A 13,803-nucleotide genomic window follows, 5' to 3' on the forward strand; every position below is an offset into this window, starting at 1 on the left:
CCAACCTCACCACTAGACCCTAGACTGGTTTGACATTTATGCCAACCCCTTAACAAGTATTACCTTGAGGTTATGTGGCGTTTGCGTGATCAATAAGAAAAAAACGTCCGGAAGTGTGGAAAAAAAATTCATGGATTCTGCACCATGATAATGCACCTGCGCACACGTCGTTACTAGTGAGTAGTTTTTTGGCCAAAAACAATACTGTCATCATGCCTCAGCCACCGTATTCACCAGACTTGGCCCCCTGCGACTTTTTCCTCTTCCCAAAATTGAAAAGGCCCATGAAAGGACGAAGATTTGCGACGATTGAGGAGATTAAGGCTGCATCGCTGGAGGAACTCAAGGCAATACCCAAAAGTGTTTTTCAGAAGTGTTTTGACGACTGGAAAAAGCGCTGGCACAAGTGCATTGTATCAGAGGGGGATTATTTTGAAGAGGATAACATAATTTTGGATGAATAAATGAATATTTTTTTATAAAAATGAAAAGTCACCTTACTTTTTGATCACACCTCGTATATCTCTTACAAGGAATAGAAAGTCAAATTTAATTACGTTACTATTACAGTTACAAAAAAAAGACCATTACCAAAAAAAAGTAACGGTAACAATTAACGCGTTACTTCTATTCCCTGATATCATGAGATTTAAAAATCTTTCTGATCATGATTACCAGTATCTTTCTGACATTTATTAGTTGTGAATTCCTCCAAATCTCTTTGTATCAGTGACAAATAATTTCCATCGGTAGTTATCAGTATAAAATTCGGCATAGAACCTTCTACGATCTTTAATTTTATACCAATCGTATTTCGCATGTCGTTTGTAGGGCATTTCATGGTATTTGCATCAATTGGCTTTACTTCTTGTGTCGAAGAATATATTTGAAAAACTTGACAATTACTTGGACTTGCACAAATAGTATTCTGAATCTCCTTATCACATTGTTCCACAGTATTTACTGCTACTTGCTTTGACACTTCCTGAGATGTTAAAGGCTTACTTTGGATTTCTCTATAGCATTTCTGTACAATATCTGTCTTTCCTTTCGACACGTAAACTGTATTTTGTATTCCCTTATTGTATTGCTCAATGATGGTCCCTACTTGTTTCGTTTGTCTTTCCGGAAATAATTGTTTGCTTGATAATTGTGTTTTTCTTGTACAGAATTTTGGTTTGGATGCAACAATTGCTACTGGTGTCGTCTGTTTCATTTGTTGATTTATGTAATTGCAAGTGCTTTGTGGATAGTATATATAGTTAGTTTTCGATATGTCTGTAGAATAGCCTGTATAACTAGGTAATCCGCTAGAAAAGGTTGGACATGAAATTATATTCTCGTATTTTCCTTGATACATATTGTCTATTATTCGATGTGCTTTGTATCCTCCGTTAAGTTTATTAGCTAAATTGGAGTATTCTGGACAAGGAACTGTGTTTAATGGTTTTATATTTTCGTAAGTTGTTTTCACAGTTTTTATATCCAATTTGTTAGGATTTATATCTTCCCAACCACAAGATGGACACTGCAGCAATTGTGTATTACTCTGTCCTTCACTTTCATGTTCAAAATTCCCTGGCACATATTGTTTGAATGAGTAATACATAAATTCACTTTATAACAGCAAATTAAAATAGAAATGATTATTCCTTAAATACTTTTTTTTACCAGATTTTGTAAATTTACTGTTTTTTCTTGATTTTGTCTTATAATCTTGCATACAAGAAAAATTAGATACATTTTTATATCTGCTGTTGTTGTCATATGGTATAGTAATGCAATCTTTTACAGGAGATAGCATTTTCACTGTTCTGTTCTATCCATAATAATATAAATAATTCATTAAAATATTAAAATTTTTATTATTGATATCTCAATGCATGATCTACCAATTTATAAATTATTTTGAAAAATTGATGTCTACTCCTTTCAGAATAATTTCCTTTATAAATAATATCCTTCGAATTATATATATATATATATATATACATACATATAAATTATATTATATATTTTACCTGCAATTTACTTTCATCGTCAATCACCTTTGTTAACATTTCAACCATTATAGGAAACCAAGCAAAAGGAGATTCATATAATTTGCCTGATTGAAACCCTTTGATAACTCTTATTTGTTCCTGTCCATATCTAAGATAAGAAAAACACTTTTAAAACTAATTCAATCTGGATGAGTAAATATCGAATATAAATTTCCGCATCAAAAATAAATAAAAATTTTTATCCTTTATGTTTTACTCTTATATGTTAAATTTTTACTTTTTTCTTATCAATTTAATCTGTTCTAGACAATCAGATATATTCAATTCGGGTATGTTAAGTTCTTTAATTATATTCTTGAGTGCATCATTTTTGGCTAAACAATCATAATATTTCACATAATATGGATTCCAAAGACATGGGTGCTTTTGATATGCATTTAAAAAAATAAGGATAACATTTTCGTTCCATTTTAAAGACATAATTATATTTAATTCATCAATAGCAACACTCAATTTATATATTTTATGAATAGAAAACTTATACAATTTTGTGTGTCACATGAAGAAAACTGCGATTTATAAAGTCTTAAGTGAATATGTCTATTTATATCAATAATATTCGATATAACCAGATGTAAAAAAAACCATGATGTCTTTTTATATCACGGATATAACGAGAATTTTTTATTGTTTAATATCAATTTACTACTTATATGTATATAATTACTTTATAACTATTTACTTAAATATTTTCTTTACAAAGTATATTTTGTTCTACACATTAATAAAAATATTGTCAGCAAAAAAGATCACATTATTTGCATTTGTTAATATTTTTATTGATATTTATCATATATGTGTTTAACTAAAGAATTTATTTCCTCTCAATATATAATTACACTTATACATAAATCTAACTTTAAATAACAATTTAACTAAAAATATTGATTGCAATCACACATTGGTAAATCAATATTGCCAAGATACTTGTTCTAATCTCGTCTACTACTTGTAGCAAAATCTACCATAATTCTTGCTCTCTTTAATTTTAGCAAGTAATAAACATTCCTTTAATGTTAGACCACAGTTACAAGTTCCATCTTTACACATTACTTCACAATCGTTATAATCGTAACAGCAGATTGAGTTGTCACTCTGATCCATTAATTTAGATTGTAAAATTTTTAATCGCGCTTTTGTTAATAAATTTTGTATTTTTTTTTCCAATTCCACAGCGGTCTCTAAAAACAAGCTATTTTAGTGACAATTATTTCCTACTATAATCAACAGATTTTACTCACGAATATCAATAGTTCGTAATTGAAACGCTATGCTTTTCCCGAATATATCAAAGTTATCTTCAACTTTTTTTCTGCCATACACTTCTATAGGAATATCTATACATGTAGAACGATCCTGTTATAAAAGATTTTATATTGTTTCCTCCTTTCCTCTTGAAAAATTAATATTATAAATTACTCGCTGTTACTTAGTACATATAAACCTGTTTTCCTTCATTGTCGCCTGCGATGTATTTTCGTTCCTATTAATATGATATAACGTTATTGAAAATATCTGTATTTTATACTTTATTAATATCTTGTATTTGTTTCTAACATGGAGCAAATCCGTTTGCGTTTCTTGTTCTACGATACCATTACCCGTTTCTGTCGCTACATCAACCGTTTGGATAGTTGCAGAAGGGACGACAGTATCTTGCAATTTCGGAGCAGAATGAACGGTATCTCTGCACTTGAAAAATATTATTGTAATCATATTTCATGATATCTTATAGTTATACAAAATATATATAAATAGTAAATCAATTTTAGACCTCAATTTTAAACACAACTCAATTTCTTGGAGTTCACACGTTCCACAAGTATTATTTGAGCAAATTTGTTTGTCCCCTGATTTCTCAAAAGATAAATGCCAAAATTTATCTTGAATATTGCTATCGTTAAATTTTTGATGATTGTTATCTTGCTGCAAATATATTTGTGCATTTTTTTGCGATATATATTACAAATATAACATAAAAACAACAGATGCATTATAAACATGAACAAATTTATAATAATAATTTTAAAATTCAATAATATTTATATATAATTTTATAATTACTATATAATGTTTTATAGCACACAAGTATAATTTAACAAAGAAATTTATATAATCATTTTTTATATATTATTTTTATTGCATACCTTTCTAAAATTATTATGAGATAATGGCATGTATGGGAAGAAAAGCATATGCATTCTTTTAAACCATTTCACTTTTGGCACGTATAATTTTTCGCAAGATATAGCTGCAGCGATTTTTGATAGTTCATAACAGTATTCTTTTTTTACATTCACAATCCTGTTAATACAAGCACATATTGTTAATCCAGGAATATTAATGGAATTTTTTATCTTCTTATACGCTTCGTAACGCAATGATTTGTTATTAAACTCGGGATGGAATGGATTCCACAAACATTGATATTGTCCATAAAGTGCTATTAATTTCTCGGTATGATCCTCGGCCCATGCATTTGGCATATTAAAAAATATTTTATGATAAATCAATTAGGTTATTTAACCTTTTTAATCAACACTATCAAGATCAAAAAATAGATTTAAACACAAGTTTAAACACTGATTTGTATTTAGCTGATATTTTTGATCAGAAAACGTGTATGATTGGCAAAGAAAATATATCACAAATGTTACAATATGCTTCTTCATTGTACCGATCGATTACAAATACATAGAAATTTAGAAAGAGAAGAAAAAGATGAAGGATGCAATGTATATGTGCATCATTACAAAATAAATGACAGGTTTAGAATGGAAATGAGGTATTAAATCTCATCAATTTCAAATATATTTTCGTACATATTTCTTTTTTCGTATCACACATTAGTAGTATAAATATAAATTGTCCATTTGTTTTGTAAATTTTATACCTTATGTTTACATGACAAAATATCTTTTGTTGTTCATCAAGTATGCAATTCCTAATTTATAACATTGCCTTGTATATTCTACTTTATTGCTACAATTTATGTTTTCTCTATTGCAGTAGGAATTAATTTTCTTAGATTTCAGCGAACAATTGGTCGTTTTGTTAAAGTTTGGAAAATGCGGGCGGATTTATAGTTACAAATATCGTTTTTTGATTTAGTAGTAGCATAATTAAAAATAATAAGTACTACAATTAATATATTATTATGTATTTAAGTCTAAATGTTATATATATGTATATATATTTGATACTATATATTTTGATTGTATGGCAAGGTTCATCATAATTTATATATGATAATAATCAAATATTTTATAAAATCAATTCATTGCATAATGATCTCTTTCACGGACTAAGAGAACTGATACTTGATAAAATAACTAAAAAAATGTATACACAACAAGATTGCTGTGTAATAGACATTGATAATCAACTGATAATTGAGTTACATAATTAAACCGTAAGCAAGTTTATAGTTTTCTTTTCGACAAAAATATATATCCTATCTTCTAGAAATTAGCTCAGTGATATACTACGTTATTTATAAATTATATATACAATATTATTTTCGTATAGAACAATTATACATAATGTATATTTTTCACTCATGATCATCTATTGTTAATCTATATTATTGTATCTTACTGTGCTTAAATCTATATTACACGCGTTATAACTATTTTTAAGAAGTTGTTCTTAAGAAGTCGTTTCAATTGTTGAAGACAATGTAGGTAGCTGCTGTGGGACGAAGTTTACAACCTCATGGTACACAAGTTCTATAAGTGACAATAACCATTACTCAATGTTGATAATGCTCTAAATTAAAACAGGCATTAGTAAAATGCATACCTTTCCATTTCTCTACTGGAAGATCCATATCTTCGAAACTCTGATCATATGGTAGAGAAACGGGTTCATCAGTTGGATCCGCATATTGTGCAAGATACGGATGTGCTAAAGCCTGTTCCGCTGTAATCCTTTTTTCTGCATCCAATTCCAACATCAATTCCAGCAAATCAATAGCTAGACAAAAATTCGATATGATTCTATATGCATTGTTCGACAAGCATCAATATAAATTACCAGATATTTTTTTAATTACCTAATGGATTAGCCCCACGAAATACATCTTTGAAATTTTTTTTCTTTAACGGTGGTAAACTCTGAATATAATTTCTAGCCTGTAACAATAATTCAATTATGATAGAAAAATTATAACGTTATTTATTAAACTATATCCTGCACATGTACACTCTATATTATACTTTCTCTATATATTTCATATATCTCTTTATCTTTATATAAATCTTCCAAAATTTTAAATTTACATTTTTACAATAGTAAAATTATGAATTGTATAATCCGAAGCATTATAAACAAACTATATAAACATAAATATTATATATTAGATATAAAATTAAGAGTCAAAAGTTAGTTTTAAAAAGTATATATTTGTATTTCTTTTATGTATAATGATTACATTTTAAGTTTTAATATAAAATTTAATGTATATGTAGATTTAAAAAACAAATTTACCTCTTGGCTAGTAATTTTGCTTAATGTTTCTTCTGTGGGTGTACCACAGAGTACTAACACTCGTGTTAGGTGATCAATGTCTGCTTATGGTTAAGGTATGTTTGGAAAAGCAGTATTAATTAAATAATAATTAAAAAGTAATTTTATTAACTAAATACATAAAACCATTCCCACAACTTGCAAGTAATTGCATTTAAAGCAAGCTGCATACTTGTTATAAAGCAGCGTGAATTAGAGCTTTAAATAGACATCAAATGTGAAAAATTTAACTTTATACACTATATTTCATTAATATGCTATATTTGCATATATTAAATTTCATGTAAAATTTAAATCTTTTTTTGTTAAGATATACTATATGTTACAACTTCGGTTACAACTTTGTACTTAAAATCTACGTTGTTTGAAATTTTCTTATTTAGTATTTGTTAAAACATACTTTGTTACAACTTTGAAATTTTCTCATTTAGTAATTATATATAAATATACACTATTTTTAATTATTGTTATCTATAAATATAATTTATCAAAGTACAGAGAGATTATACTTGTTACTAGAACATTGTATTAAATACTATGTCAATGTTAAATCCAAGAATTTGCCAAGATGTAATATTCATTTTCATTATTTATTTTACATGTTCACAAGAAAAAAAAGATCAAACATAATTCACATTTTATGTAAAATGTATAAAACGTGCATATTTCATGCTAAGTAATTACGGTAAAATAATTAAAACTTACCGATTCTGACGATATTTTTTTCATAAACTCGTCTCGTGGAGTACCCAAAATTTCCATAATTAAATTCAGTTGATGAATATCTGCTCTTGCTAAGGCTCCACTATATTTTTCTTTAAAAACACTAAATATCCCCTTGGTTAAAAATATCTATTATTATTTTTAAAATATGCTACATATTCTAAATATATCATTAATATTCTTATTTATAAAATTTTTATATTTTACTCATGCTGAATCTGCAGACAACTTTTAGATCTATGATGCAAAGTGTAAGCAGATAGCTTTCTAAAAGCATGTTAAGCAGAATATATGCAATTATATTAGATTTAAGAGTTCAACATAGCTATGGGATATCAGTTACAATAGATCCTTAGCAAAAAGCATATTTAAAGGACATTGCAACTAGATGAGATAAATGGATGAGATAAATATTTGTCAAGACTGATTAATGAGGTTGTGTTAAAAACATACATCTATCATATATTTTATGAGAAAAAGATGAAAATAAAAGACTGAATTAAAGTAATACAACAAAAATATTAATAGTAACAAGGATACGATCTGTTCCAGGAAATAGTGTTCTTCCAGTTAATAGTTCTGCCATAATACATCCAACTGACCAAATGTCAACTAAAATGCACAATAATAGTATTACAGCATTATATGATTTATGTATCATAATGTATAAGATAAAGCAGATAAGATATATATCGCTATCTTTTTCTCCCTCTCTCATTTCTCCCTCTAATATAATTACTGACCTGTTTGATTGTAATGCATCCAATTAAGCATAATTTCAGGCGCTCTATACCACCTAGTGGCAACATAGCCGGTCATCTCGTTCTCTGTTGGCCTGGCCAAGCCAAAGTCCAATATTTTTAACTCACAATCCTCATTAACCGCTATGTTAGATGGCTTCAAGTCCTATTGATCAAATCTGTGAGGAAGTGCTTCTATACTTTTAACATTTTGAATAAATATATGCAGTGCACGATCGTACCCTATGTATGATTCCTGCAGAATGAATATATTTCAAACCACGGAGAATCTGATAGACAAGAAATTGTACATGATCATCAGAAAGCTTTTGCGTTCTGACAATGTTATTTAGATCGGCGCCCATTAAATGTGTGACTAGGTATCTGTATAAATAAATAACATAATTAAAATATGAAAAAAATAAGATTAACCTCACATGACAGATATGATACTTACACATGTTGAAAATCTTCCAAAGACGAAGACGGATGGAATACATCTAACAATCCTATTACCTATAAGAGAACAACACATGTCTTTAAGATTAACTACAAACAAGGATTGATTATAAGAATACAATCCACTTAAATCTATAAATGCTTCAAAGCACTTTTTTTGAGCAATAAAAAAAAATTGGTACTAATTATATTATCAAGGAATGTTTCAAAGCATTTCTAATATTAAGTGGACAATAGTCAAAATGCCTTGATAATTGTGTTTACCCACATTTTCATGATTCATATGTTTTAACATACGTAGTTCCCTGTATGTGCGTTTTGCGTGCACAGCTGACTGAAATGGCCTGGCTAACTTTTTGATCGCCACCTTTTGCCCAGTAGTTGTATCCACCGCTGAACTGAAATAAAAAAAATATATATATATTTTTTTTAGCAACACGATTCTGCTTATACTCTTTATTAGCATGATGTGAAGCATTACAATAAACCGTATTTATTGGAAAACAGAAAAAAAAATAGAAATCTAATTTAAATCTTGAGCAATAGCAAATAAGATTTCGCATTATTAGCATTATTTCTCAATAACATCGTATGACAAATATCATTCTAAGTTTATTTGCATGAAAGTGCAGGACGCGTGCATAAAACTCGGAATTAACACCCCCGCAATCATTATATTCCAGCCGTTCTTTACGACAGAAAATAATCACGCAATGACAATCTTGCCACTCTAATGCCAAAAACGTAAACGTCAAGATTGCGATCGATTCACGATTCCAGTCTCATGAAACGTTGTTCGTTCCAGCAATTTTCCATTTGGCTGTCAATCGATCACGATTTGCTGATCAACGATTAATAAGCTGCACAAGGCACAAGAAGAAAGCTTCAAAAAAGGTTTTTATAATAAATTTTATATAATTTAAAATTATAAAATTTGTACCTGAACCATTAGAGATATAAATTACAAAAATATTAAATCAAATTAAAATGTCTCACTGTCAAAACCAAGCATTGCGATGTAAGACAAATTCAAAGGGCAAAATCAACAAGAATGAAAAATTTTTTTGCGACTTACGTCCATTTTTCTACCAACGTACATTAACTTTAATCTCAGTTTTATTTACTCTTTATTTTTTTCTAATTCTTAGAATTATGCCCATTTCTATCAATATAGATCTATCAATATAGATAACTTTGATCTCGGTTCAATTTACTCTTCATTTTTTTTCTAATTTTTAGAACTAGAAAAAGATAAAGAGTTAGTTGAACCGAGATTAAAATTAAACTACATTGGTAGAAACGAGCCGTTTCTATCAACTTAACTAAGCCGTTAAGATTAACTTTAATCGCGGTTTAATTTAATAGTGTTTATCTTTTTAATTGTTATAATTAGAAAAGATTAAAGAGTAAATTAAATTGAAATCAGAGTTAATCTGATATTGATGGATACCTTATCGTACTAGCGATTGGAGATTGCGAGAGGAACTGCTGGCCAACAGCTTCTTTTTGATAAATCAAGAGACGCAAACGTAGACATAATCTCCAATCACTAGTGTAATACAGGTATTAGAACTAGAAAAAGCTGAAAATTGCATCAAGATTAAAGTTAATCTTTATCAGTGAAAATGGGTAGACGAGAACTGCAAAGGAACATTTTTATAATATGTAAAATTGTGATATTTGAATTAGGTATAAAATTACAAAAATATACATATAATCAAACTAAATATTTCATAAAAGAACGTTCTAAATTGCATAACAAAAAATTTACTTTCTAGTCGAAAGATCATGTTTGAAATAGATATTCTAGATGGTTAAATATTGAGATCCTATGAATTTTGTCCGTAACTTAGGCCGAAACATGTTTGGTCATTTTAACTTAAACACACAATATCTTGAAAACAATGCATTGATAAAAAATGTTTCAAATAAAAGTTGTACAGTTTGAAGATGGCTGTTAGACAAGCTACTTATAATAAAACTCAGGTTGATTGGATACAAAGTGAGCCCTGGATCTAATATCTAATTAGCTCATGGCCTTCTTCAAACCCAACAACTTCTATTTGAAATATCTTTATGAAGTATCTAAAAAATGCATTGTTTTCGAGACATTTTGTGTCTGAGTTAAACCTGGTCTGTCTGAGTTAAGCCTGGTTGCACCAACATTACTTTGACTTTAAGCAAGACTTAAAATTCTCTCTGTCTCGTTTGAGTGTTAAAGCGAAAAAGAGACAGAGACAGAGAGAGTTTTAAGCCTTGCTTAAAGTCAAAGTAACGTTGGTGCAATCAGGCCTAAGTCAGATACAAAATCCATAGAATTCCTAAGATCTGACCATTTAGAATATCTGTTTTAAATGTGATCTCTTGACTGATAATATTAGTTTTTTTTATATCACTTACAATCTAGAATATTCCCTTGTCAGAATAATTAAATTGAATGTACCAGAACTACACATTGCGACGTAAAATAAATTTAAAGGAAAAGATTGAGAAGATCAGAGAATTTTGTTGCAACTTAGGCTCTGTCTTTCATCAATGTAGATTAACTTTAATCTCGATTTTCTTAGAATTAGAAAAAGATAAACAGTACAAAATCAACAAGAGTTAAACCGAGATTAAAGTTAATCTTACATTGGTGGAATTGGGCTTTAGTCAAGTCTCTTGGCAGTCTCTGTCAAATACGTATATCGTCAAGGTTCTTTTTCTCGCGCGCGCGCATGTAACATCAGGTGATGATTGTGCCAACGTCGTTCTCTGCTGACGATGTCGCTTACCAGACTTGACCGTAAGCACCCGAGCCCACCGGAGTGAGCAACTGATACCGCTCCGGTACCTCCCATTCCGTCCTGTTAATCTCGATCTTGTGAAATTGCGGCATGCCTTTCGATTGCGTACGTCGCGTTTACTCCACGAAAATCACGACGATGAATAACAGCGTTCTCTTCGTTTTCACATCCACCAGGACTCGATCTCTACCATGCACGACATCATATCTTCAAGTTGTAGCTGTTGCCACTACGGATCCATCGCGATACAATACAGACACTGATAGACACTACAGTACAGACCGATATAGGCTACAAACTATTTACTTAGGCCAGAGAGAAAGAGGTGCATCCCGATTCCTAATCGATCCCGCCGTACGATAATCGCGCGGTCTAGTTCTCGATAGTCGACATTGTTGACCGTTCGATATTTTTTCTGCGTTTAATATATCGAATATCGAGATATCTAAGAAGGAAAGAACGATTAGAATGTTGACATTTTTTAACACTTTTTAAACTGTTCATAAAATTCAAATATTTGAAATATTCGTAGTCCAATTTTGTACTTAAATTATTATCTTGAATATATTTTTAAATGGCCCCAAAATCTTATCTAATTAATGAAATGACTAATAGAAACTCTACGAAAACAAAAATCTGAGTGTAAATCGAATGTGAAGGAAAAATGACAAAAGCGTAAACGAAACTTCTAGAAGGTGAAAATTCAGATAATAAAACGTAAAAAAATTACTTTTCTTTCTCAGATGCATATATAATAAATGTATACGTATAATACCTGAAAAATTTTGAAAAAATTAATTGTTTAGTATGAATTATAATAAAGTGTTCTTAAATTGAATTTAACCCTTAGTACACACGTTCGGTCATTCGTGGCTTAATTTTTATCACTTTTACAAGTATACCTATATATAAATTATTAAACAGTTTTTACATATATTTTGACATCTTTAGAAAGTATTTGTGCAGTTATATATTTATAACAAATTGTAGATAAATTGTTGTAACTAAATATATATAGTTAACGAAATCAGAAAAATGCACTGTTTCATATAAAAATATAAAACTTTGGAACAAAAATGTTTAAAGGAAAGGTATGGTTCAGTATCTTAAAATTGACATTCCAAATTACAAGAAAAAAAAATAGTTCAAGTGTCGACTGTCCAAAAAGTTTAGTTATTGAGTAACCTGAAAATAATGTTTTTTTAATATACCTACATGAATGGCTATAAATTGAAGATATGTTGCATTTACATTTTAAAACGATGGATTTTATTATTGCTATTGTGTTAAAAAAATTTATAATTTATTAGGAAAATGTTCTTTGTAACATTACAAACAACATAATATATAATATTACTAACAACATTTAACCAAAAATCGTTTATTAAAAGGACTAATATGTTGTTTTAGGATTAGATCTTTTTTTTATTAATTCGCGAAATACAACTCGCAATACAACTGAGAATTAGTTGAAGTTTTAAAAAAAATTTTTTTAGTTAACAGAAAACGTACACTCTGTACACACCTTGTGTGTACAGTGGATCATTTGTGACCCAAAGGTGAACTTTGGAGTTATGCCAATTAAAGGATATGCACAAATCGAGGCCGGTAACGCACAAAACTTGTTCTCGAGATATCAAACTTTTTTTAGTAATAGAAAAAAGACCGATATTTGACCAGGTGCTCTTAGTATTTCAAAAAAAGAAATGGACAGGACACGAATGACTCAGACATGTGTACTAAGGTAAAAAATTTTTTTAACATGTTTCCAATAAAATCAGGTCTGAAAGGATTAATTATCATCTTGGACATTTTTACAAATGTTTATTCATTTTTATTTCAGTTTAATTTATTAAAGTTAATCTACAATAGAGAGAGTAAAAGTCCAAAGCGCCCAAAGTAACACAGCAGCACTTGCAAAGTGCTAAAAAAGTGATTATATATGCGCTTTTTTAACGCTTTGTTAACGCTTTGTAAGCGTTGGCCCGTATTCAGAACGCACTTTTATCGATAAAAACGCACTTTTATCTCTGAAATTCTATAATATACGTGACGTAAAGTATAGTATGTAGCGTGCTAACAGTGCTAACACCGTTGTAAGCGCGTTCTGAATACGGGCCGTAGGGCCGTATTCATAGTCAGAACTTATTCTTAAGACCGCCTTAAGTACGGTCTTAAGATGTCCTATAGATTCATAGTCGAAAAATAAGACGGTAGTTGAGTAAAATCTCAAGTTAAAGCTTATCGGAGACGATCTTATTTCAAAACGTCTTGAACGGTCTTGACATGATTCATAAACACATCTTGTTTAAAATAAGCATAGACGTAAGACTATCTTCTTAGTTACGAATTCATAGTCATTATGAGACATCTTATTTGACATATATATATATACGAAATAAGACGGTCTTGGCCAAGACGTGTTCGAGGTGGACTTAAGCAAAATTGATAAATGTTAAGGAATCTCGTTCACCTCACATTTTGATAAAAATACACTGAATCGAT

At 29.4% G+C, this 13,803-nt stretch overlaps 3 protein-coding genes across 7 annotated transcripts; all 3 read right to left on the reverse strand.

Moving 5' to 3' along the window:
- Positions 1–649: 649 nt before the first annotated feature.
- Positions 650–2,069, reverse strand: LOC108767937 (uncharacterized). The gene is made up of 4 exons (XM_018518081.1): positions 2,022–2,069; positions 1,690–1,819; positions 1,109–1,578; positions 650–985 (listed from the first exon to the last, which is right to left on the reverse strand). The coding sequence occupies exons 1-4, from the start codon at positions 2,067–2,069 to the stop codon at positions 650–652; spliced, it is 984 nt and encodes a 327-aa protein (XP_018373583.1).
- Positions 2,070–2,960: 891 nt separating this feature from the next.
- On the reverse strand, positions 2,961–4,722 carry LOC108767955 (uncharacterized). 3 transcript variants are annotated; one of them, XM_018518102.1, is made up of 6 exons: positions 4,211–4,722; positions 3,838–3,989; positions 3,621–3,750; positions 3,508–3,546; positions 3,305–3,419; positions 2,961–3,244 (listed from the first exon to the last, which is right to left on the reverse strand). In XM_018518102.1, exons 1-6 carry the CDS (start codon positions 4,547–4,549, stop codon positions 3,009–3,011), a joined length of 1,011 nt encoding a protein of 336 aa, XP_018373604.1. In that variant the 5' UTR covers positions 4,550–4,722; the 3' UTR covers positions 2,961–3,008. The 3 variants fall into 3 exon arrangements, with proteins under 3 accessions (XP_018373604.1, XP_018373605.1, XP_018373607.1); XM_018518103.1 differs by having other exon boundaries at positions 3,193–3,255; XM_018518105.1 differs by lacking the exon at positions 2,961–3,244 and having other exon boundaries at positions 3,341–3,400.
- A 902-nt stretch (positions 4,723–5,624) lies between these two features.
- On the reverse strand, positions 5,625–11,634 carry LOC108767944 (mitogen-activated protein kinase 14A). Of its 3 annotated transcripts, none has more exons than XM_018518088.1 (10): positions 11,287–11,634; positions 8,781–8,910; positions 8,511–8,569; positions 8,296–8,437; positions 8,057–8,219; positions 7,854–7,925; positions 6,552–6,631; positions 6,118–6,196; positions 5,865–6,038; positions 5,625–5,791 (listed from the first exon to the last, which is right to left on the reverse strand). In XM_018518088.1, the coding sequence occupies exons 1-10, from the start codon at positions 11,388–11,390 to the stop codon at positions 5,712–5,714; spliced, it is 1,083 nt and encodes a 360-aa protein (XP_018373590.1). In that variant the 5' UTR covers positions 11,391–11,634; the 3' UTR covers positions 5,625–5,711. The 3 variants fall into 3 exon arrangements, with proteins under 3 accessions (XP_018373590.1, XP_018373589.1, XP_018373591.1); XM_018518087.1 differs by lacking the exon at positions 6,552–6,631 and adding an exon at positions 7,296–7,375 and having other exon boundaries at positions 5,626–5,791; XM_018518089.1 differs by lacking the exons at positions 6,552–6,631; positions 11,287–11,634 and adding exons at positions 7,296–7,375; positions 11,144–11,226 and having other exon boundaries at positions 5,626–5,791.
- Between the last annotated feature and the right edge of the window lie 2,169 nt (positions 11,635–13,803).

This window comes from Trachymyrmex cornetzi, unplaced genomic scaffold, assembly GCF_001594075.2.
Source record: "Trachymyrmex cornetzi isolate Tcor2-1 unplaced genomic scaffold, Tcor1.1 scaffold74, whole genome shotgun sequence".
Lineage (NCBI taxonomy): Eukaryota > Metazoa > Arthropoda > Insecta > Hymenoptera > Formicidae > Trachymyrmex > Trachymyrmex cornetzi.